This window comes from Carex rostrata, chromosome 33 (genome assembly GCF_964058835.1).
Source record: "Carex rostrata chromosome 33, lpCarRost1.2, whole genome shotgun sequence".
NCBI classification, from domain to species: domain Eukaryota; kingdom Viridiplantae; phylum Streptophyta; class Magnoliopsida; order Poales; family Cyperaceae; genus Carex; species Carex rostrata.
Window position 1 is genome coordinate 567,269 of NC_135950.1, and position 25,848 is coordinate 593,116.

A 25,848-nucleotide genomic window follows, 5' to 3' on the forward strand; every position below is an offset into this window, starting at 1 on the left:
TTCTAAACTTCAGAAATTCTTGCTTTTGATCAAGTTTTTACAGTGCAAAACGTTACATAATGTTTTACAATAGTTGGTAACGTTTTACTGAGCTCATAGAAAATTGAAAACCCCTAAATCGTATTTTGAACTAAAACGTTGTAACGTTTTAACAAACGTCTGTAACGTTTTAACAAACGTCTGTAACGTTTTAACAAACTTCTGTAACGTTTTAAGTCAAATTGCTCTTTCTGGAGCTATATCTCTATAAATAGAGCTGTGGGGTCTCTTCCCCACTCAACCTAGCCGCCCCTAACATTGCAAAAACCTATTTTCTGTGAGTTTGAGTTCCTCAATTGTTGTGAGAGCTTAGAACTTCAATATCCCTCAAACAACCTGAAATCCACTTCACTAATCTTGAGTTAGATTAGGTTAGAGTGAGTTTTTGAGTGTTTCTCTTGCGAACATTGATTTAGAGACTTCGTTATCTTCTTGAGTTATCCGTGTGACTTTCCTTGGTTGTAAGGGCTCATCGGTTCACAAGTTGTAAACCTTTCTCGTTGGGTATAGAAAGGCACGCCTAGAAGAGGTTGCGACGCCTCAGAGACGTAGGCCTTTGTTTTGCCGAACTCTGTTATCACCTCGCGTGTCAAATTTCTCTAAACTCATCTATTTACTTTTAATTGTAATTATTTTTCAATTTTAAGCGATTAGCGGTGCATTTAGTATAACAATTAATAGAAAAGACAATAAAATGGATATATTTGTAAGTTTTTGAAATTCAGAAAGGTAAATATGATATTGCGAAGTATTGATGTGGAAATACATAATTTTGAAGTTTTTGAGGGCTATACATGAAATTTTCCCCAAAAAATTTGTTAAATTATAAACAATCTAGACTCTTTAACAATACAAATTATAATAATTTTTTTGATAATTAAACAGGGCGAAGTAATGTGAGAGTTCGGTCCTAATTTCTTTTATTTTCTCTTTATTTTGTCTAGTAAATTGAAATTTTAAATGAATGGCACAAATAATATATTAACGAAAAATTTAGAATATTTTTAAAAAATTCCGGAAAAAAATTAGAACTAAATTATTCCCGATACATTCATAATGATTAAAAAGATTTCAACCCTAAATCAATTTGGGAATGGCTAAAATGTCTTCATTTTTTATCTCTATCATGACTTCACATTTTAATTTTGTAATGACAATTTTTTTTAAAATTTATTTGTCCAAATTAAACATTTTGATACAATCTATATTATTTTTCCTCCACGTGCACATAACAAACTATCATTTTTGGTTTTATTTTATACAAATTAATTAAGTTGAAAAATAATCATCTAGATATTATTCACATTAGTGTATTTTTGCAAGATTGTAATTTTTTATATATAAATAGAGAAAATAATACATAACATATATATATTTTTGCATAGTAAATTATTAAAATTAAAAAAAAAAGTTAGACATCAATTTTATCATAATAGAACTTGAATATTGATTCCGATCAAAAGTGATAAATTGATAAACCCTCTTCTACTCTGAATTCGTATCACCTGAGGTAACAGAATATTTCTATTTGAATCTGGACTGTCAAATGGAGATCCGCACGACTATTAAAGTGCCCCATGCGCTTCACCTCGGTCCTCGGCCGGATAGGCTCAGATCCGATTGGACGGCTGTGATTCCAAACAGATATACTGTTACCTCAGAAGATACGCGTTCCTTCTACTCTTCTCCAAGTAACAAACAAAATATCTCCAGTGTCACCTCTTTCCAGGAGGGAGACATTGCCACCTGCCATCACTTGATCGCCATCGCCGCAGAGATAGAGAGAGAGAGAGAGAGAGAGCAATGGAAGGAGAAAGAGGTGCAACCCCGCCGCCAGAGTTGGTTCAGCTTCTAGAAGCTTCCTCCGAGTTCGCTTCCTACCCCGGTATCTAATCAACACAAGCAATTTGAAATGCTAGGGATTCTAGAAGTCCTCGTTTTATTTATTTTCATTTTGATTCCTGATTACAGGTTTACAGAATGATGCCTCTGTCAAAGAGTTCCTTGATCGTTTTCCCCTTCAGGTGCTTTTGGGGTGAGTATTTCTAGGGTAAAGATTTTAACAGTGCAGTTTTGGCTTCATGCAGCGCACAAACCATATGCAATGTTGTTTCAATTCTATAGTCTGTGCACTGCATGAAGCCAAAACTGCTATGTTAAAATCTTTATCCAAGTTAACTCTCCAAGTAATCAGAATTTTCAGTTATGACCTACAAAAGTTGTACTTTTGCACTATGAACCATGAAATCGGTTCTTGTAATTTCTTCTTTCCTGAGCACAATCCAGTGTTTGGAAAATATATAAAAATGAAATAAATCACATTATGACCATAACATGCAAAGCATATTCAGTCCTTTGTGGCCTAAATCAGACACACATCATGAAAGAGTTATCAAAATTACTTATGTTAGGTGCAAAAATATTTCAATTTGTATCATTTTCCTTTTATTTTGATTTCAGTGCACTACAGAGTGAGGTGTATGTACCAGGGCTGGAGGATAGTGTTGTTTCTTGCCTAGATAAAATATTTGGTACGAAAGATGGCGCATTATTCATTCCAAACCTCATGGTTGGTACACATCATACTATTAACTTATTTCTCTAACTTCTTTTTCGTGCTTAGTTCTTTTTTAAAGGTTTCAAGTTAGAACTTCAGATAGCAAGGATTACCACTCTAAAGCAAATGTATTTACATTGAACAATTAAGATAGTCATGTTATAAGCCAAACTAGCACTACTTTAAATTGATTTATCTTGTTTTGTTCAGGTTTGGAACTTGGTTCTTAATACCAAGGCCTTGATTTCTGACCTTTAAATTCCAAATTTCACACAAAAGAGTGAGGCTATGGTAACTATGCATAGCGCGGATTGGTCTATACTATGGATCAATATCTCCGTTTTTAAAGTCCAAACAATTGATACGAACCGTTCAACATGATCACCATATGAAAATGTACTCGTAAATCTAATTTTACATTTTTTTAGAATTTTTTTAGAATTTTTTGAGGTAGGTAGAAAATCACTTGATCTAAAGATTCTAGACCTTTTAAAAGTTGTGATTTTCTACATATCTAAAAAATAGTAAAAAATATAAAATTTAGCCTGCAAGTACATTTTCATATGGAGATCATATTGAACTGTTGGGATGCACTGTTCATACTTTGAAAATAGAGATACTACTCCGTAGTATGGACCAATCTGCACTATGCATAGTACCATAGCCACACTCCATACAATAAATCATTTCTTGATTTAACTAAATTGAGGCTGAAAGACTAACCATAGCCACACTCCATACAATAAATCATTTCTTGATTTAACTAAATTGAGGCTGAAAGACTAAACTGAAATTCAGTTGCGTTAAAAAATCTTATAAGAAAAGTCGTTGTTTTGTTGTGTAATCTAATAAATGATGTTTCGGTTTTGTATATTTGCAGTCTTTTTTACAAGTGGGATTGCAAGCGAAATCTGAGACCATAAAGTGGCTGGCATGTAGAGCAGTATGAATTTATTCTATTTTAATGAAAAAGAAAAATGGTGCATGCAAAGGATTATATAGTCTATGAAATATCAACTTTATGAACAACATTAATGAATTATTCCTATTTGCAAGGATTTTTTCTCTGTTTCCATACTTAGTTCCAGAACATTTTAATTGGTTTCTTTTTCTTTCTATTTTTGCTTGATTCTAAAATAAACAAAAGAAGTCTTAAAAGAGTTAAACTTTTTTTTTGTTTATTAGGTTTGCCATCTTATGGACATGTCTGATGACAAAGGAGCTGCTACACATATTATTATAGATCATAATATCTACCCACTCCTGCTTAACTGCTTGATTGATGGGTATTGTACAAACATACCGCTACTTATATTTTCTGAACTAACGATGGCCACAGTGACCAGTACAAGAATATATGGCACTAACAAATTTTTAGGTGGTACTGAAACAAAATCTTGGTCATGAAGATTCATGGTAAATATTGGGAGAAAACCGGTATTGAACTGGTACCTTTATCTATTGGTATCTGTCATGGCAAGCTGTTACTATCTAATAATTTATGTTTTTACAGGAACGAGCGAACGTCAGCAGCTTCTTTGGATGCTATAAAAAGTATAGCACAAACACCTCAGGGAATTGTAAGAATATAATTTACTTTCCGTATTCTATTTCAGATCATTGATCTTAATGCATGGATTCTTACATGCGATTTTTTGCAGGATGTTATATTTGCTGCTAGTAGTGAAGACCCAATTCAACTAAGAAATCTAGCAGCTAGATCCTCTTCCCTTGTGAGTGAACAATGTCATATTTTTATTGTTAGTAATCTTTTGAAGTATTTTTTAGTAATTGATATTGATTCATCTATAAAATGCAATAAGATGTACTCACAGTTTAAGGCATACCAGTCCAGTCCTAATATATTTGGATCAGTAAGATGTAACACTGATCAATTTTCCCTAATTAATGAATCTTGAATTACTGAATTTGTTATAGCAAGTTAGCAACATTAAAGCAATTAAATTTAAGAATAAAATTAGCACCTTAAATATTTGGTGATATGTACCACCAGTTTTTTTTCCAAGTGAAATCAAAATAGTGGTGAGAATTAGCAAACCAGCACGAGCGAACTTGGTCAACAACTAGAATGATTTATTTTGAATTTGGAACAAAGTAGAAAACAAGGTCAAAATTTTTGGAAGTGGTCCCAACGAATGAGATTTATTTAAATTTGCAATGACCCTTCTTTCTGAGCTGGTCTCACTCAACCTAACCTGCTAATAATTTGGATCTGAGATGACCAATATATTTATATTCTTTTACTTTGAGAAATAATTTCTATAGTTTACACTTTGCTTCATTATTTTTTATGCATCTGTAATAAAATGGCATCAATCCAAGCTGAATCCTACTTGACCCTGACTATTGCCACCTCCAAATTAACGCATTAGAACACGAAGGCAAAGCATTTTATGTTCAATGGAAGTTTTTGTGAAATTTACTGTACAAGCCAGCTATTCTTGTAATTAGTACTGTCCTATAGTCTTGGAACTCCTTTTTTTTTTTTAAGTATTTATGTTCTGCATTTCTTTCTTGGGTTGTTTTTTCAGGGACGGATCCGGATATTAGCACTAATAACAAAATTGTACCCGGTTTCTAGCCAAGTTGCAAAAGCAATTCATGATTGCGACCTCCTTAGTTTGTATGAATTAGAAATCAACAATGGAAAGGATCCTCTTACTTCCCTTAATGCCATGGAGCTTCTCTATGAGGTATAACATCAGCATTTATAATTAAGCCCTTCAAAAGTGTAAAAAATTTAGCAAGTTTGGTTGTTATTTGCGAATTTGTTCACCCTTTGATGCTTTTGTTTCAAACAGTTGGTTGAATCTTCGAATGATGCCACTCTTCTTCTAAGGTCAACCTTGCTTCAATTATTGATTGACATAATCAGGTACTCTTCAAAAAATTATTTCCCTGATGGTGCAGTATTTATTTTAGAGTTTTTAAATCATGTTTTCAAAACATTTCTCCAGCAATCCTTCGTTCGATTCAATTTTTCGATCAAGAGCTGTCTTAATTGGTGGGAGGCTTCTTAGGTCAGCTGATGCCTACACAGCTATTGACCAATCTGGTAGTACAATAATTTATACTTCCATAGAAGTGTAGCTTATAAATGAACATTATATCAATGTTTGAACTTCTTTTTGAACTTTTGGGAACTAAACCAATTAATTCTCATATATTGCAACTAAAAATACTCGAACATATTTTCAGTTAACTTCAAATCACACCCTACCATCAGTCTTAGAAAATTTGCAGCGAAATATGGGGGATCAATTAAGTTAATTTTTTCATATTTTTTTTATCTAAAATACAACACATAAATATATGAGTTGTGAAATAGAATAGGAGTTAATTGATCCCCATTGTTTCTTACACCATCTGCCCCTAACTATTTCTATTGCTTTTGCAAAACATGGTTGTACTAGCGTTAATTTTGCAAAAAAACAATTATTTTATTATTTTATTTTTTTGTGAAAGTGGGGGTTATCCCACTGATTTCATGGAATCATTAGATAAAGAGGTGGGTACCAAATAACTGGTGCCGTTCTCTCTAATACGAAAGTAGCTCACCAATTTTTTTTATTTTATACATGTGTTGTAATGTTTTCACAATTTTGTGCTTCCTGATATGTCTCTCATGCATTTGTTGTGGATTTTCAATTTGGCAACAGTCGTGACAAGCCTACTGTCGTCCATTGGGGGAAGACTCTTGCAGCTAGAAAGTCAAATGAATGATGAAGCTGAGGCAGCATTGGAATCTTTGGGACTAATTGGAACCAGTTAGTTTTTTTTATTTTTTTTAATTGATGAAATAACGAGTCTAGATTTTAATATTTTTCCATGAAAAATGCTTTTATTTGCAATTCGTTTTGTTTAATCCTAGCAATAGCAAAAAAAATAGAATTCACTTAGATTTAGATTATCTATTTTTTGGTATTTTGAAAACTTTCAACTGTGTTTTCTTTTTTACTTCAAATTATATCAACAAATTTTTCTTATATTATGTATTTGTCTGTCATGTCATGTCTTGTTTTCTTTTTTTTTTCTTTTGATTTATTTAGGCATAGTTGAGTCGTATATATTGCAAAGATGATCTTAGTACATGTTGTAATACTGGGTTGGTCAAAATATTCGCTATTCTTGTTACCTGGACTTAAAATAATTGTAACAATTTTTAAAACGTTTTTCAGCAAAACCTGGTGCAAACTTGTTGCTAACAAGTTCACAAGATGCAGCAAAATTAGTTGTTGAGTCAGCCTTCAATGGCCATCACAGAGGAAAACAATTGGTACATTCATACAACTATAAGAAATACAGCATAAAACGTGACATCAGATCAGGTTATATATACCTTTAATTTATGGAAGTTGTTTTGACCATGTTTTATATCTGTGACAGGCAGCTTTACTTGCCCTTGGAAGCATTTGTGGGGCCGATCGATCAGAGGATAACATAATATTAAATGAGAGAGCAGAGGGATGTCTCAAGCACTTGATTTATACTACTGCTGCTAATAGTTCCAAGCTCACACCATCAGTTAGTATTTTTTTACAAACAATATTCTGTTGATACTTCTACAAAACATTGGCCAAATTTAATAATTGATAAGAGTTTTCCATATAAACATTACCCAAATTTCCTATTCTCTGAAATTAATTATTTTCCTTCTTTTGTTGTTTACTGTTTAGTTTTGGATTTCCATAAAAGATTACAAGTCATAAATTGCAATTTTTTCACTTATATTTCAGGGTCTTCTTCTGTCTGTACTAAAACAAGAAACTGAAGTGCGATTGGCTGTAAGTTTGTCTTAAGACCTAAATATGTATTTTAATGCGTAATTTAATATTTCCTAGCTTTTCAGCTTGTAATTTATATCTTTTATTTTACGTGCATTGGGTTCTGAAAACAGGTCTATGGACTTGTAGCTGTCTTGGTTACTCGGCAATGGTGCCTAGCTGAAGTATGCTCCAGACAAGAAATCATTTCTATTGTCACTGATCCACACATCGAGACTTCAAAAAATGGTTTGTCTTATTTATTTTCGAGTGAGGCTATGGTACTATGCATAGTGCGGATTGGTCCGTACTATGAATCAATATCTCTGTTTTCAAAGTTCAAACAGTCGATTTGAACCGTTCAACATGATCTCTATATGAAAATGTACTTTAGATCAAATTTTACAATTTTTTTAGTTAAGTAGAAAATCATTTGATTTAAAAATTCTAGACCATTCAAAAGTAGTGATTTTCTACCTATCTAAAAAAATAGTAAAAACATTCTAAAAAATATAAAATTTAGTCTGCAGGATTTTCATATGGAGATCATGTTGAACTTTTCAGATCTACTATTTGAAGTTTGAAAAAGCAGATATTGATCCATAGTACGGGCCAATCCGCGCTATGCATAGTACCATAGGCCATAGCCTCGCTCTTTATTTTCAACTTATTTTGAGTTATATACTAAAATTTAAAATTTTGGCAAGAAATTGCAGTTTGAAAACATGAACCTAATTAACCCTGCATTGTAGAAGAAGCTCACAAAAACACCCACTGTTTGCTTTTTATATAGTATTAGTACTTCTAACTAGATAGTCAATTATGAGAGAGAAAAAATTGATCTTATAAAATAATGGAGTTATTGCGAGATCCATTAATTCAATGTTAAGCATTATCGAGTGTTTAATTTAATCTAATCTTGGATATAAATATTTCTTGTATGGATGGTTATTTTTTTTATTCATTGCCGTTACATACAGGGATGGATGCACGACATGACTGTTGTGTTGCAATAAACAGAGCTTTATCAGCTTCTAGCTTGCTCCATGATGCAACTGCTACTGGTTTTGCTGGAAAGGTAAATACAATTAGCTATGCATAAAACCTTAAAATTTATATGTCAAATTAAAATCGTTAGATGTGATCTATATTATTTTCTCTACATGCACATAAAAGAAATATCAATTTTCGATTTTGGTATTATAGGAATCACTAAGTTGAAAAATAAACGTCCGGAATTCATCCACATCAGTGTATTATTGCAAGCTCTTCATACTAATCAAAACAAAATCGAAATGTCATGATCATTTATGTGTACATAGAGAAAGTAATATAGATCATATCTAACGGTTCTATTTAGACATTTAAGTTTTTGACTTTCAAGTTATTTTAATTCTAAAAATGGAGGCATTTGAACCCTCTTCAGTCTTCATGGTTAAGAGTAGCTAGTATTTCTTGCATCCAATTTTAAACATTTCTTTTACTTTATATTAGTTGCAGGAAGCAGTGAGAAGGGGCCCATACCTGGCGAAGAAAAACGTTGAGGCACAGCCACTGGTTGGTACCATGGAGAGATTTTGATCAGTTGGTTTCAACTGTTATTCGTTTTTTGTTCATATAGAAGGAACACTTGATGTTATGCAAATGATAAGATTTTTGTAATAGGTACTAAATGCTATTCCTTCCTGCCATTGGTTAGCTAGGGTTGAACTTTAGTTTTTGGAAAAATTAGTTATTTGTCACTCCAAAACCTTAGAATTTGAAAAATATCACCCCAAAATTAGAAATTTGAAAAATGCCACTCTAAACTAAGTTGATTTTTAATTTTGCCATAAATAATAATTAATACCTAAAATACCCTCCCTACCAGCAAGGTTCAATTCAGCCATCATTAATGATGGATGAGGAGGGTTCAAATGCCTCTATGTTTTTGTGCCTCCATCATGTCTCCATCTCTCTCCATCATTTTTAAAGTTCAAATAGTCGATCCGAACTGCTCAACCTAACCTTCATACTAAAATATGTTTGGAGACCAAATTTTATATTTTTAGGAATTTTTTTACTATTTTTTTAGATAGGTACAAAATCAGTAAATCTGAACCATCTAAAAACAGTATTTTTGTACCTGTCTAAAAAAATTCCTAAAAATATAAAATTTGGTCTCCAAACATATTTTAGTATGGAGGTTAGGTTGAGCGGTTCGGATCGACTGTTTGAACTTTGAAAATGATGGAGAGAGATGGAGACATTTGAACCCTCCTCATGATGGATTCAAAGGAAATTGAAACAAAGAAGGGGATAAAAAAAAAATAGAAATCATATGCCACGATACAAGGAATCAAGCTAGAGTGGATGAGGGTTCTATGTACTAACCCTCATTCACTTTTACTAACCCAACTTTTAAATTAATCAGCTAATCAAATTTTAAAAAAAAGGAACAAAAAAATATCATAACATAGGACCCTTATCCACTTTACTAATCCGGTACTGGCAAGAGATTAGTACCGTATGTGCCAGTTTGACTTCTTTGATTACCCTTCTGGCAGCACACAATTGATTTGTACAGTGAGAATTGCACTGGTACGGTGCTATTTGGGGTTGGTACATTTGAAATGTAGGCTTACATTAAGCATTGTATCATTACCTTGTCAGATTCCTATTTGCAAATTAAGGTTTATAATGGAGGGTCACAAATGCAATAAAAGGTTTTAAAGGGAGAACAGCAGAAACAGTTATCTTTTTTTACTTCTTTAAAATATAAATTATTAATCCAACATTGCAAATAAACATCAAATAAAATTAACATGGTAAGTACCAGACCACTATCCAACGCTCGCCTCTTTCCTCCCTTCCGATTCTCAATTATGCACAGAGATAATTCAATCCAGCAAACAATCTCAATTTCCTGGAAAGCATGTCGGGGCCGGGTAGGGAGAAATGCTTGGGGGCAGGGCGGACGCAGAATTTCTACCAGGGAGGGGCAGAAATCAGATTCAAATAGTTTACAGGATTCAAACCCATTAACTATCGGATACCAGATAAAAAACAATATAAATAACATACTCTTACATAATAAAAACAACAAAATAATATCATTTTACATATTAAAAACAACAAAGTTGGTCCGAACCTGTAAATTTCTATAAAATTTATATAAAAACAACACAATTTTTCATTAACAATGCTTTTGAACTGGTCTGGCGAGATTTTCAGTTCCAAGGAGTAAAACAATTTTCAGGGAGAAGCAAAGTGGTACCGAACGTGTATTTTTCCACTGAATTTCTAGGGAGGAGCAAATGGTTGCCCCCCTCTGGCTCAAGGTGGGTCCGCCCCTACTTGGGGGTTTTACTTCTTCTCTGTTTGCTGGGTGTTGTGGAAGGAGAGAAACAGTAAAATATTTGAAGGAAAATTCCTGGATGCAAGGGGGGTTGTGCATCGAGCATGGAACGAAGCTCTCCTATGGATGCGTTACTGCTGAAGACTGATGTTCTAGTTTGAAGCTCAGGTTTTTACATTTTTCTTTGAGATGTATTTTTCGGCTGCTGTTTTGGCTGTTTTTTTGAATGTTTTATTTTACCAGTAAGATGTTGTAAGCACTGATAGTCACTATTATTTTTTCAAAAAAAAAAAAAAGAGTTTGGATTCGACCAGTCCAATCAGTTTCGGGCCAATCCGGCCTGAAGTGAAATGGACTGGCCCCTTTAATACGTGTCATAACAGATCGGACGGTTCGGATCTAAAGTCAAAATTTGAGTTAATTTAGATGATATAAATTTGACATGGATAGGTGATATGAGTCCGGATGTAACTCAAATTTTGAGTTTGTATCTGAACTGTTCGATTAAAATTCGTATCAATCTGGACCGAGATAGAATTCACTGGTCTCTTTGATAATAGTGCAAGAAGCGGGGCGACATGAATAGAAGATATGGGCCGAGTAATTTTTGATGATAAATATATATACTGTATTGGCCTAGATAATAGAGGACAAGTATCCTTCCATTACTGTAAAAGATTTCCTTCACTTTACGGTTTAAGATTAACTTTCAGCCGTTTTGGGATTCAGGCTAGCTCAAGAACAGTAATGTTGGGCTTTGAGATTCGTGCCAAATTAAAAATAATGGTCCAGATTCAGTAATTGTAAAAGATACCCTATTACGGTACCAAAGAAGGTCTGAATTTAATAAAATATCTATTTTCACGACTTGTTTGATATATATTTTTTTTTTTGAGTAAAGATTAGAGGTCAAATCATTCAACTATTAAATGTTCAGAAAAGATTGTTTATTTTGGATTTCAATTCTACAACCTTCTAAACGGAGAGTATTGCCTTTGTTACTAGACCAAAAGTTAATTATCCAAGACTAGTATGATATTAGTTGCGTAGTAAATGATATCTCATGAGAATGATATGACAAAAAACTTCTGCGTGATATATAAACCAGAGTCTTAGATGATCGTATAACACTAAAATCAACTAATACAAATATGCAAATGAATTGACGGGTGTTTTATAGATTAACTTGCATATAGTAAAAGAACAAATGAAATAATTTAAGCAAACAACATCTCGATCATTCAATAGATGAGCCTTTTATAGACTTGTTTAATTTCCCAATTATTAACTAATTACATGCAATTAACAATTCCAAATTCCTTTCTTCTCCGTGTAAAATGAGATATGTACCGTTCTTTTTAACCTGACACAAATCTCAAAGCAGACCATCTATGATTCAAATAGGCACCGAATTTATTTTGGTTCGACTGGGACTCATTCTAAGGTGTGGTAACTCAAGAGATACGAATTCATATCCTCTGCATTAACTCTTAATAAGGGATTATTTTGAGTTAATGAATCTCAGCTATTTGATTTGTTTGAAGAATCGTGCATATTAGATTTGCACTAATATTAAAGGACCTCCTATATTATAGACAGAAGTTGAATTGACTCCGTTTAAAATCAAACGGTTGAGATTCATTAACTCAAAAAAATTCCTTTTGAGTTAATGTAGAGGATACGCATTCCAAGAGATACTAGGGTATATACTCGTCAGCTGAATATTGGTGGGGGGTATCTAGTGCGGGATTCTATGGACCTATTCGGTACTAAGTAAAATAGTAAAGGAATTGAGAAATTGTAGAATTGAGAATTAATCATTCTTTTTTTGTATTTTAGTCTTTGAACTCACATGTAGTTTCAGCCTACTTTTTTCAAGATTATTCACAATTTTTTTCAACAAAAGAACATTTCCTTTGAAATCTAAGGCCCTGTTCGGTTATTTACTGTTTCCGTAGAAAAACAAAATTTACTCAAAGTGAATTTTTTTTTCCCACGCACACAGTGTTTTGATCATTCAAATTGGACCCATTTCCATTTCCGTTCCCGCCTGGCAGCCGAACAGGACCTAAGTCTTACATCTATAGAGAAGAGGTTCCTTTGTTAACACAAAGCTGTGATTAAACCTTCTTGAAAACACAATTTTTAGTTATTGAATATTGATTTCCCTCTTCTCTGTCTGATTGGGGTTGCCGAGTCTTATAGCTCATCATAGTTCTTCTAAGCGCCATCGTGTTAAACCTGGACAAAAAATCATGGGAAAATAAAGATGAGGGACGAAGACTAGATCAACACCAATAAGAGGGAAGAAAAGGAAAATGAAGAGAAAATGAAGAATCAAATTAAGGAATGTAGCTTGACTTAAATGTAGGAAGTGTGTGAAGACGCGATTGAGAAAAGATATCAATTACTAACAAGATTTTGGTTGAAATGCACGAATGAATCGTACATGACTTTTACTAAAAAGCAATGTTTAGAAAATGAGCAAAATCATATACAGTTTGTTCAAGAAAGATTATGTATGAAGTCGTACAACAGTACACGGTTCATTAATATTAAACTGTATTCATATAAACATGACTTCTACACACGTTTCAAAATTTTCAGACCGTGTGTATGTTGAAGCTTCTTTGATGCGAACATCTCTTCTTATTATAATACTGTTAATATAAAAACTTTTTATATCTATGTATGTCAGTATGATATGCTGTGCATGATTAATGTTTTTGTAGTAGTGTTATAGCTAGATGTATGATGCTATTAATAGAGTCTGAAACTGAAATAAGAAAAATAGAATTTAAACGTTAAAGCTTTTTTTTTTTTCACTTTCACATATTCTAATGTCCAATGCTCACTGGCCTCAGGCATTTAATTTTTATTTTGACTTTGTTACATAAAACTTTGACTAGATTTAATGTGAAAAACAAGCAAGTATTTTTGCATTGATAACAGAAAGGTGACACGAAAGTATACATGAAATATGCGAATAAAAATATTTATATAATAATGAAAATCTAGATTTAGGTCTTATGCTCTTGGCCTAAAGGCGAGAGAACAGATTCGCTACCTGACGTCTCCTGTCTAGTAACGACAGTCAGTCCGCGAGTCGTCTTGTCATAGGCTCCTGTCCTGAACCTAACTCCTAACCGAGTCCGACTAGTGCTAGCCTTTCAGACTCCAGTTCGAGGCTCCCATTACTATCTCTGAAAGTATGGATTTGATTTGTAAACCCACTTCTTGGTCGATTGGTGTACGGCATGCCGAAAGGAGCACGAATTCGTATTCTCTGCATTAACGCAAAAAGGAATCTGGATCGTCCGATCAGCTTTAAAAGTCGTGCAAATTAGATTCACACTAATATCTATTAACCAAAATATACTCTTTTGAGTTAACGCAAACGATGCAAACTCAAGGAGCACCACTACTAGGTTGCCATGAATCAGGTCCACTAGAGGAAGGTTGAGTATTCCCGAGGCCGGGTGGCTGCACTAGACTTCTCTAGTGCATAGTTGACGGTACCGATGTATCCGGAATATGAAATTATATTGAGATCTTTAAAAAGAGTTAGACTTTCAAAATTATGTGAATCAAATATATAAAATCTTCTTACTATAAATAGAGTCAATTTAGCACAATTTATAATATTTTACATTAAATTTTATTACAAATAAAATATAAATATAATTTTTTTTTAAAAATAAACGAGGTGAATTCACATTATTCATATAACCTAAATTTGCCAATAGAGGTTCAACTGGTGTATCGGAGGTTGGTTTGGGCCGGTGCAGTTATGGAGCCCCACGGATGTACATACAAAAATAAGGATTGATCCTGAAAGGTCGATTATTTATTAATTGTTTATTCCAAAAACTAATGATGACACGAGTCAAATTTATTTAAAAACAAATTTGACCGATGAGTATTGTCATTTCAGAAAAAAAAAAAAAAGTGACTGATCGGTTGCTCGAGTCATAAATTTGTCTCTTCCCTCAAAAGCTCCGCTCTCAAATCAAATACAATCCGCAACTATTTCCTTTTCTTTCTTTGTTTCAAAATCCCTGTTAGCATAACTCCAGAGGGATCACTTCCATTCTTGACTGCTAAAATCTGACTGCGCCTGAGATGGACTCGCCTGTTAACGGAACTCTAGAGGTCGAGTCCTGTTCAGATGACATGGGGGACCCACAGCCAGCTCTATCTGAGTGTCAGGCGGTTCCTTCAGGTGGATCCTTGCTCTCATTTAAGCTCTTTTCTTCTTATGTCCATGGCTTAATAAAATAAGCTATTTAGATTTATTGGTGATACACCCATCAAACTTCATTATGTGACATTTCCCCATGCAAAATCAAGTTTGCATGGTATTAATCTCATGTAAATTATTATTAGAACTAAGATTACTATTATACCTTCACCTCCAAGCATGACAAGCAAACCTAATAAAATAAAATCCTGGTTAGTTGGCTCTAACCACAAAATTGGAATCTTTGGTGATTTTTGCAAAACCTCAAATTTTATTATAGGCCTGACTTTGCGTAGTACAGATGGTGATATCAAATTTGGGGATGATGGTATCATGGTAACTTTGGTATCTATAATAGCCTGACCAATTGTTTAGATGAAAATATCTTCATTGAACTTGAAAATAGAGACATGAAATGTTATTGTCTTTGAAAGGTGAAATATAAAGTTTGAAGTTTTAATAGGACATTAACATGACAAAATATTTTGTATATGAATAATCATTCTCTTTTCAATGAACAAAAGCAAATCCATGAAGCATGTTTTGTCTTGTTAAGCCTTTCAAGCACACCTTTTTAATGAGATACTGGCCCCCACCTACTTTTTTTTTGCTTTTGATTTTATTTGACAGGGGCTGGTGACATAGCGACATCATCAGCACAAGCCGATTTTCGTCATATTAAGGTAGGTTTTTTTTACTAGTCCCTAGTTTTACTGGTATCATATGAAGTGGTTTGAGTTGTGTAAATTTGCTACAATTTTCAGTTGTAAGAGTATGGACATATATTGCTGTTAATCATGGCATTTAATTGTAGTTATTTATTAACATCTTTTGTATTAAACTTCAAAGATTGTGTTTTTTTAGTTAACTATATCTACAGTTTAGTTGAAGTATTAGTTTCATTAGAAAAGTATATAACTAATTGTACATTGTAGTACTAGTTTAGTTGTTGATTTTTGGAATTCTATTATAATGTAGAAATTTGTTAGGAACCAAAGTTAACTTTGTTAATTTTATTACAAACATATCTTTTTGTAAATAGTGGTATTATAGTGCCACTGGTTTTGCATTAGAAGTTTAAAACCCATGTACAATAATAGCGACAGCAACCCTTTGTTGATTTGTTTTAATTTTTTTGGCATGATAACTATATTAATTTTTTTGGAATTTATTTTATGACGATTGCAGTCAGCTGGAATGTCTTCACACACGCCAGGATGTGTGAGTAAAATGAACCAGATGGGCTCTGCACAGGTGGACCCATCCCAGCATGCTTTACAAACGCCCCAAGAAAATGGACCACAGCATTTTACCTCGCTGTTGTGGATGGCTCCTTCCCAGCACAAAACTTCAAATATTTCGAAATGTGTGAGTAAAATATGTCACAAACAAATAGTTTCGTGGAATTCTTAATTATATCTCGGATGTTTTCTAACAAATAATTTTTGTTTCAGCCATCTGAGATAATCACTGTGCGATATCAACACCCAGTCATCCCATACCATCCGTTGTGTGAGCCGGCACTGAAGAGGCTCGGCCTATACCAAATTTCTCAGATGCAACAAATCAATGTGGATAGATTTTTAATAGCAGCCTTGGTAGAGAGGTGGAGGCCTGAAACCCACACCTTCCACATGCCGGTAGGGGAAATGACAGTCACGCTTCAAGATGTGAGCTGTCTTTGGGGCCTACCTATCCAGGGGGATCCGGTAACTGGCGAATCTGATGCAATGTGGGGCCCTGTCATTGAGGAGTATCTTGGCATCCCTATTTCAGAGCAAGGGATGGAACGAAAGATACGAGAAAAGAAAGACACAAAAGATGTGATGATCACCAACTCCAGATACTACATTCGTTTACCGATGCTGCGTGAGCGTTTCCATGCAATGCCTGACAATCCCACACAGGAACAGATCAACCACTACACTCGAGCGTTTGTTTTAGATCTATTTGGCTCAGTAATTTTTCCTGGCGCATCAGATAAGGTACCAGCAATGTACCTCCAATTTTTGAAGAATCTAGAGGAGCCTCAGCAATACAATTGGGGGGCTGCAGCTTTAGCCGTGCTGTATCGAGGGTTGTGCTTTGGTGCTGAAACAGATACCAAGCAGATTGCGGGACCATTGTTGCTTCTACAACAATGGTCATGGACACGTTTCACTGTTGAGCGACCAATTTATCGGGACAACAATCTCCCAAAATGGGGCACCCCAGATTTAGAGTCATGTCCTCCATATGGGGCAAAGTGGTGCACTGGGCATTTGTCTCCTAGCACCACATATAATGCTGGGGTCCAGCGCTATCGGAACCAGTTTGATCAAGTACGCGAGGGTTGGGTGACCTGGAATCCATATGATCAGGTCATGCATCTGATGCCTATACAAGTTCAAAATGATCGTCCTTTTTGGCTAGCTCGCATTCCGCTCATTCATTTCTGGGCAATTGAGTATCATTACCCAGATAGAGTGATGCGACAATTTGGTCTCTTTCAAATTGTACCGCCTCCATTGCCTTATCATAAGGAAGCTGAGGTGTGTCGCCTCCACAAAATCAATCATGTGTCTTTGGAGGCATATGATTGGAGTGTGATTCACCACAATTATGTCCAACAATACTACGATTCCGCTCAAAGGATGGTCATTGAGGACAGGCCGTACGACCCTAACAATCTAATAGCCTACCGCCAATGGTTTCAACGAGAAGGCATGTACACAGTAATCGTGGAGGGTCATTATGTGGCTGGATTCAATGAACCTATTCCTATACCTCGTGACACAGTTGAGGAGGTGTTTGGTTATGTGCCCAGTGGGTCGGTTGATGCCCGAACGGTATGTTACATATGTAAGGTCTTGGCAGTTGTTTATTTATGTTTGTTGACATGAACTAAATTTATACTTCTTACAGGCTCTTCGCTCATTAAAGATGGCCGCTTGGGGGATCAAGCTTCAGCTTGCTATAGGTTGGAAGGAAGAAGGCAAGCTTTTTATTCAAATGAGTCATGGCTATTTAAAGGATCTCAACATGGAGCGTAGGTTGCAGGAAATGCTCAAGGAGGCTGGATTGCCACTTGAGGTTGATCAACTTCCTTCTGATGAGAATCCACCATCTGACTATTATAGTCCGATGCCGCAACCACCATATGATATGAATGTCCGTGTGATGAATGATTGGCTATACTCGGGCAGAGGCTTCACAAGATATCTCAAAGCAGGGTTAGACATTGGAGAGACTCAAATACCTGTGAAAGATGATCTCTCTTCTAATGTGAATTTTGGCAAGATGTTGCTTCATATAAGCCATGGCTATTTAAAGGATCTCAACATGGAACATAAGGTTCAGGAAATCCTCAAGTTGGGTGGATTGCCACCTGACATCAATGACATACCTTCTGAGATTCGTTCTGACGAGAATCCACCGGCTTACATTACTCCGATGCCGCAACCACCAAATGTGATATTCAATAACTTAGATGAGGTGGATGATTGGCTATACTCGGACACAGGCTTCATAAAATATCTCAAAGAGGGCTAGTCATTTAATTACATTAATGTTACAACTTTACTTTTGTTACCTATTGTAGCTATCTAGTTTCTTAGATCTTTGACCACCTGCAGTGTTTCCACTTTCAACTACAATCTTATGACCTGAACTTTGGCAACTTTTTACTTATCTATCCCCCTAATTTTGAACTTTTTGCATAGTAGGTAGTTTGATTATAATTTGAAAATTGCAAATTTTTTGAACTTGGCAATTTTTTAGTTATATGCTCATCGTATCCGCAAGTATTGTTGAAAAGAGAATAAAAAACCATCATGGTCAAATTTAAAAAGGCTGAAGAATTGAACGGAACCAACTATGATTGTTTCACAAAGAAATGTTTGCTACTTCTCATTTATTGACTGCTTTTATCATTAGTACTAAAAGTTCGCTAAAAGCTATTTAAGCCTTAGATGCGGAAGATTATTAAATTTGTAATCTTCTCTTGTTGATGTGCTAAACAAATCAAACATAAAAGGCTGAAAGCCATATTTGTAACTTTATTTATGACTGCAAAATATGAGCATCTTTAATTACTCCGTGTCTCAAAAGAGGAAATTTATCTTATTTTTTTTAAAGATAAAAATCCATTTTTAGATGGTTTCAGTTTGAAAATATTAAAAGTTTGTATTTCAGAATTTAAAAAATAATGAAATTGTCTGATTTGAAGATCTTTAGATGAAAAAAAAAAGAATTGTCCAAAGCCAAGGGAAAGATCAAGTCCTATATCCTTTCCATGTTGGGATTCGTCTTTTTCAATGTACAAACCTGACACTTTTCGTATTTGGTACGTGATACGTCCTGTTCCGGAGTGACAAGTCGTATTGTCTCGAGGCTGGCTCGAGATGGAAACATGATATGTTCCATGGTGGATGATACGTCCTGTCCCGGAGTGACAGGCTGTATTGTTTTGAGACTTGATTGACATGGAAAGAGGAATGAGTGTAAGGTGTTCGGACTCTAACATCTAACATCTAGACACCTTGTGCTGTGTAAATTTGTGAACTTCTTCTTCAGCCCAAGTTTGGGTGTAAAAGATCGGTCTCTTACTGTCATGTAGTGTCAACCAGAAGCGTATCCTCTGCGGAGCTTTTAATCTAGTCCGTTCGTTTCGGATCGGACGGATCAGATTAGATCTTGCAAATTTTGAGAATAGTTTCTTTTTTTTTTCAATTCGGGCAAGATCTGATCTGATCTGATCCGTCCGATCCGAAACGAACGGACCAGATTAAAAGCTCCGCAAGGATTGGCTCCGCAGAGGATACACTTCCGTGTCAACCTGAGGACCGGACAATGTGCCTGACAGATTGTACATAATTAGTTACAGAGGATAGAAGTGATATCGAATTCGGACCGGACCCCTCCGTGTCGGGATGGTCTGTCTAGGAAGGCCTTAGCGGGCCTTGTCTCGGACCTTTCGGGCCCATCCTGTGAAGTTTGATTTGAAGGCCTTGGGAGTCTTTTTCGGCTGGTTCCTGGTTCGGTTCAGAAGTCATTTCTTAAGGCTTACGACATGTGGCCTTATCAGTACGAATGAACAAATTAGATTTGATCATATAAAACCAATCAACATCACGTAATTAATTATTTAGACGTAGATGAGATTCATTAGTATTGGGTTAATTGATTCAGTACATTTAGTAGAGATAACCTTTCTCGGGTAATAAAATGGATGCACATATAATGTCTGTGCAAATAGGTGATGGAGAAATTACAACACCGATTATGTATTATGGATTGATGGTTAATTTTGCGAATCAATTGTCCGATTACCTTTTTAGTTACGGATAATTGATTGACCTTGGCGGATGCTGGATTTTTGCATGGAGGAATAGAAATCAGGTTAAAATAGTTTATTGGGTTCAAACTCATTAATTAATTAGATATTAGATAAAAACCAATCAACACAATAAGAAACAATAAAAATAGTATACTTTTACAAAAAAAAAATACAACAAAATAATATCATTTTACATATTAATAAACAACAAAGTTGGTCTAGATCTGTAAATTTCTATAAAAACAATAGAGTTTCTCATTAACAGTGTTTTTGAACTGGTCTAACGGGCTTTCCAGTTTCATAGAAGGGCAAAACAATTTCTAGAGAGAGGCAAAGTGGTATACCAAATTCGTATATTTTCACTAATTAAATTTCTTTTTTTTCAAAAGCTGATAGAAGCTATCAGTAATATTTTCACTAAATTTTAAAATCCAGACAAAAGCAGCTGCCCCCCTCTGACTGTGTGTGGGTCCGCCCCTGCTTTTCTTTATCCATTGTAGACGTATGTACATACATAAGGGTGCATCAAATCCAAAAGAGACAAAATATAAACAACAACACAAGTTCATTGCAACAGAACCACATGAAGAAAACACAGGAAGTACATGATACATACAACATACATATCCATTAGATGGATTTATTATTGCAACATCATCATTCTTTTATTGAATAAGAAGGTAGAGAATTAAGCAACACAGAGACATCTCATGATAACGGCACATTACATAGGCAAGTACCTCTCCTCCTGGTCTGCAACAGAAACATGGAAAAATTAAGCACATAACTAATAGAGATTTATTTGTCTTTGTCAAATTTAACGAGACAGAGATAAATAAATATTATATACCCCCTTAAATTAAGAGGCAGGTTGTCAGAAGCAGCAATAGCAGTAGTCGGGTCCTGAAACAAGGCATGCGTAAGAGAAATTAAGGAACAAAAAATATACAGGAAAGGGAAAAAAAAAACACCTAAGAGAATCTCCATCGGCTTTCAAATGGAATTGCAAAATCCGACGTGGCAATCACCGAATCCTCGTTGGCAATTTCATTTTTGCTTTTAGCGCTGCGGAGACCTTTAATAATTTGCAAGCTTTCATAATATGAAAGCTTGCAAAAGCGCTTTCATTTCGCTGAATTCCGTCTCTTGAACTCTCTCTCTCTTCCATAACATGAGAGAGCTTTTAAATTATTCTTCTCTCACCGTTCATGTTTTCAGAGAGAACTACAAAAATTTCATAAAAAGAATTTAAAAAATATAAACGATCTACAGACTATAGCGAATTACATAAATATGGGAGAATTTTATTTTCCATTTCAACGGAGATCCATCTTGTATGATTTTTTTTCTTTCGTAGTTCTTCCCCTTTTCACCATTAATGGCTGCGCTATAGAGAATTACAGAAATATGGGAGAATTTTATTTTCCATTTCAACGGAGATCCATTTTGTATGATTTTTTCTTTCATAGTTCTTCCCCTTTTCACCATTAATGGCTGCGCATAGCTGTTGCTTTAATTAAAAAAGTAAGCTTTAAAACTATATATCTGAACAATAAATATCATATAATTCAAGGAACAACATGACAATGTAACATTCCACAAGAAACATCTATTTTACACATTTGACAAAAATGCAAATTTACAACAACATGAATCTAATGTCTTGGCATAAGCTTCTCTCTGCTTCCCACAGTACTCGAACAAACTCACATAGAATCAGCGCCTCATCGCTTCCCTTTGATATCATAAGATAGATCCAGAGTCACTTCCATGCTTGGCTTTGTGGATGTTTTGTATATATATTAGAAACAGAGGGTTTGAGAACCTACCCTTCAAAATTGAAATTTAGAATATCAATTAGAACCATACAATGGGCTAATGTGGTTGATTAAAATGTTATCTACAACCAAGCATCACATAAAGCTTACTGGCAAAGTCGGATATCTGTCATGGGTGCTTGAAGTGCCATGATATTTATCACCTCTCACTCTAGTCTTCATATTGTTATTGTCTCCTAGCAATTTTCTTTCTCACTTGATATATCTTGAACTCCTTTTCTCTCTCCTTTGGAAGATATGGCAGCTATGGATAAAGTCATAAAGAGGAGGAGAATTTGACGGAGGTAATAAGATCAAGCAGGACAAGTGTTTGCAAAACATAGTTGATTGTTTTGGCATGAGACACGTCTCACAAGTACAGCAGATGAGATGAAACGTGGATGCCTTGCATGAATAGGGATTCAATTATATTTTGTTTTCAGATGGCATGTGAGATCATGATTTTTTTTAAAATTTTTTGAGGAAAAAGGTATCATGAATTGAAAGAGAGAGAAACAGAGATTGGTGGGGTGAAAATAGAGATATGTTCTCAGTTTTTAAGTTACTGTTTTCATCAGTGTGAGTGAATTGGAGACGGAGAAAGAAATGGAAAGGTCCATTTGTACTTTAAGATCCGTGTTACATAGATTTTTGCAATTAGTATTATTTCACCGATGCAACTGATTTGCAATTAATTGATAATTTCAAATTAACAGCTGTCTTGAAATTGCAAATCACTTTCAGCGTTGGATATGCTCTAAGGGGTTATTGTACCATTAATTGTTGCTATAAATTGAGGACTAGAGAAAGATATTAAAATGCTTCTAGCTACTTGTGTATCTTGCCAGGCCTGAACTAGCTAGCTAATTCGCTGATTCTTATAGAGAGAATGATGGGACTTGATCCATATGTAAAATTTTAATTCAATTTATTTATCATATCTTCTGAGGCAGGTAACATCTTGCCTTGCTAGCAAGTCAATAAAAATTAACATCACCCAAATACAATAATCAATCATGTTTTCCTAGCTACTTAATTGCCGACTTCCAAATAATTTACTAACTTAATTATCGCCTTTTCACAAATCAAATTAACCTCAAGTTTTGATTACAGCAAAATCCTTATCCACTTAATAAACTAATATATCGTTTATTTTCTTTGATTAATACTAGTTTGCTATAATATATCACAAAAGACGAGGGTGGTTTTTCTTCTCCTTGTCAAATTTTCAACTACTCTCGTCTTTTGTGATATATATTAGCGAACTGGACCAGGCAAACCCATTTTTGTTCTAATGTTTGGTGCTGTGAAATTAAAATCAGCTGTACACTTTTATTATATTCCACGATTTAATCGGAAAATTGAAATTTACAACAATGATTATTTGGGTGAGAGTCTCATAATAAAAGCTAATTTCGTTTCTGGTTCAATGATGTATTTATTAATTATTCTACGAAATCCACTTGTTACGTAATTATATTAGACATCATCTACAAAACAAAAATGCTTGCATGTAGATTTGGAACTTTAATTGTTCTTCAACTATGCAAAAATTGTAAAATTATCACTAGTGTCCCTCATTTTGGCTTTGAATTTGCTTCCTCTTTTTACTTTATGGCGACGGAAAGGATGGTGTCAAGAGACATCCTTCAAATATTGGTGTGTACTTGGGAAATCTCTTCTGGTATTTGTTTTGCATTTTGAATCCTATTGTACCCAGTTATTTGTACCGTTGATTTAACTGGAGTACTATATATGTAATGTTTGTCATAACATTGCGATACTGAGCATTTGTATTAGCACTTGGTTATGTCAATCTTGATCAAATCATCAACAATTGTCTATCTGAAAGTTTTGTGTAATGCTTTGGCTTACTTACAGTTTGCCCTGGAAGAGAATTCGTATCCTCTGCATTAACTCAAAAGAGAATTTTTTTGAGTTAATGCATCTAGACCATCCGATCCGCTTTAAAATCTGTGCAGATTAGATCCACACTAATATTAATAAGTCCCTGAATTATAGGTTGTGGCCGATTTGACTCCGTTTAAAATCAGACCATACGAAACTCAAAAGATAGCTCTTTTGAGTTAATGCAGACGATGCGGACTCGATCTCGAGTGGTACACTACTTGTCTGACTGGGTACATAAGAGTTGGTAAATAATGAAAACATAACATCTTTTCCATTAATGCAGCAACTAATTAATAACATGAAGTTTTATCCCACAAATATCAACAAGGTCCAAACAAAATTCAATCTGATCATCGGAAATGAAAGAGATCAAGGGTATAATGGGTAAAAAGTAGATTCTAATAATATTTAATTGTGGTTAATTAATTTTAAGGGTAAATAGAAAAAATAAACATAGTTCATTCGCTTTACTAATATAGATTTAGGGAGCATACACATAAAAAATATCACTTCGATTTTGATATTATATGAATCAATAACTTGAAAAATCAACGTCCATAATTTATTTACATCTATGTATTTATCTATGTATTTTTGCAAGCTCTTCACACTAATTAAAACAAAATCGAAATGTCATAATCATTTATGTGTGCATAGAAAAAATAATATAGATCATATGAGTGAGGCTATGGTACTTTGCAATGCACGGATCGTTCCATGCATTGGATTCATATCTCCGTCTTTAAAGTCCAAATAATTGATTTGAACAGCACAACATTATTATCATATGAAAATATACTTGGAGACCAAATTTTATATTTTTTGAAATTTTTTTATTATTTTATGAGACAATTAGAAAATCACTTGATCTAAAAATTCCGGACCATCTGAAAGTAGTGATTTTCTACCTACCAAAAAAAAATAGTAAAAAGTTTCTAAAAATAAAAATTTGGTCTTCAAGTATATTTTTCATATGATCGGATCGGCTATTTGGACTTTGATGACGGAGATATGAATCCAATACACAAAACGATATGCGCATTGCAAAGCACTGTAGCATCACTTTAGATCATATTGAATGGTTTTATTTAGACATTTAAATTTTTAACTTTAAAATTATTTTAATTCTAAAAATGGTGGCATTTGAACCCTCTCTACTGCCATTTAGTCAAGACTGTACCAAGTGGTCTGTTAATTCATGGCTAGAGAAACTAGTAATTTTTGCATCAAATTTTAAAAAGCTCTTTTATGTTATTTTACTTGCAGGAAGCTGTGAGAAGAGGCCGTACCAGTGGTTGGTACCATGGAGAGATTTTGATCTTCTGGTTTCAACTGTTATTAGTTTTTTGTTCATATAGAAGGAACGAAGCAGGTTTTGCAAATGCTAAGAGTTGGAACTTTAGTTTTTATGTGTGTTGACTTGTTTCTTTGAGAACTTGAGAAATGCATTTTAAGGCGTGTATTAGTTTTGCTGGTGAAAGTGAAACCCTTGAACAGCACAAAAAAGAGCATCATCCAATCTAATATAAGAAAAAAATAGGTGTTCGGATGCTTGTAGTTGTATCATACCTCCATTATCAACAAGTTAAATAAAAGAAGGTTTAAAATTTATATGACTGAAAGTGTTGGATGTGTTTTATTTTGCTTCTTTTTCTTGCACAAAAATTTAAGACATTTTGGTTTATAAAAATTCAAGAGCATGATAAAATAATGCTTAAAAAACTTCTGCTTCACTTCAACTCACTGCACTCATCAAATTTTAGAAAAAGAAAGCACAGTAGAAATAGAAAATGGCAGTATCTAAATGCTTCTCCGAGATTACCGTAGCGGAGAAATTAAGCTTACT

The 25,848-nt window shown here is 34.2% G+C and overlaps 2 protein-coding genes across 3 annotated transcripts; both read left to right on the forward strand.

The window, feature by feature from the left end:
- The first annotated feature begins 1,755 nt into the window (after positions 1 to 1,755).
- Positions 1,756 to 25,459, forward strand: LOC144548270 (ARM repeat superfamily protein). Of its 2 annotated transcripts, XR_013509330.1 has the most exons (18): positions 1,756 to 1,924; positions 2,011 to 2,074; positions 2,500 to 2,608; positions 3,477 to 3,539; positions 3,782 to 3,882; positions 4,110 to 4,176; positions 4,258 to 4,329; positions 5,149 to 5,310; positions 5,419 to 5,492; positions 5,575 to 5,672; positions 6,277 to 6,384; positions 6,796 to 6,893; positions 7,004 to 7,141; positions 7,354 to 7,401; positions 7,515 to 7,629; positions 8,361 to 8,458; positions 8,875 to 9,095; positions 25,406 to 25,459. XR_013509330.1 is itself a non-coding variant. In XM_078296956.1 (17 exons), the coding sequence occupies exons 1-17, from the start codon at positions 1,843 to 1,845 to the stop codon at positions 8,959 to 8,961; spliced, it is 1,584 nt and encodes a 527-aa protein (XP_078153082.1). In that variant the 5' UTR covers positions 1,756 to 1,842; the 3' UTR covers positions 8,962 to 9,108. The 2 variants fall into 2 exon arrangements, 1 of the variants encoding a protein (XP_078153082.1); XM_078296956.1 differs by lacking the exon at positions 25,406 to 25,459 and having other exon boundaries at positions 8,875 to 9,108.
- On the forward strand, positions 14,798 to 18,606 carry LOC144548269 (serine/threonine-protein phosphatase 7 long form homolog). The gene is made up of 5 exons (XM_078296955.1): positions 14,798 to 14,939; positions 15,588 to 15,640; positions 16,146 to 16,325; positions 16,412 to 17,785; positions 17,862 to 18,606. Exons 1-5 carry the CDS (start codon positions 14,840 to 14,842, stop codon positions 18,486 to 18,488), a joined length of 2,334 nt encoding a protein of 777 aa, XP_078153081.1. The 5' UTR covers positions 14,798 to 14,839; the 3' UTR covers positions 18,489 to 18,606.
- Positions 25,460 to 25,848: the final 389 nt, after the last annotated feature.

Coding starts and splice junctions, on each gene's coding strand:
- LOC144548269 (XM_078296955.1), top strand. CDS start 14,840: ATGGACTCGCCTGTTAACGGAACTCTAGAGGTCGAGTCCTGTTCAGAT. Junction 14,940..15,587: donor GTGTCAGGCGGTTCCTTCAG/GTGGATCCTTGC, acceptor TTTATTTGACAG/GGGCTGGTGACATAGCGACA. Junction 16,326..16,411: donor CTTCAAATATTTCGAAATGT/GTGAGTAAAATA, acceptor TTTTTGTTTCAG/CCATCTGAGATAATCACTGT.
- LOC144548270 (XM_078296956.1), top strand. CDS start 1,843: ATGGAAGGAGAAAGAGGTGCAACCCCGCCGCCAGAGTTGGTTCAGCTT. Junction 3,883..4,109: donor CTTAACTGCTTGATTGATGG/GTATTGTACAAA, acceptor ATGTTTTTACAG/GAACGAGCGAACGTCAGCAG. Junction 5,311..5,418: donor CCATGGAGCTTCTCTATGAG/GTATAACATCAG, acceptor TGTTTCAAACAG/TTGGTTGAATCTTCGAATGA.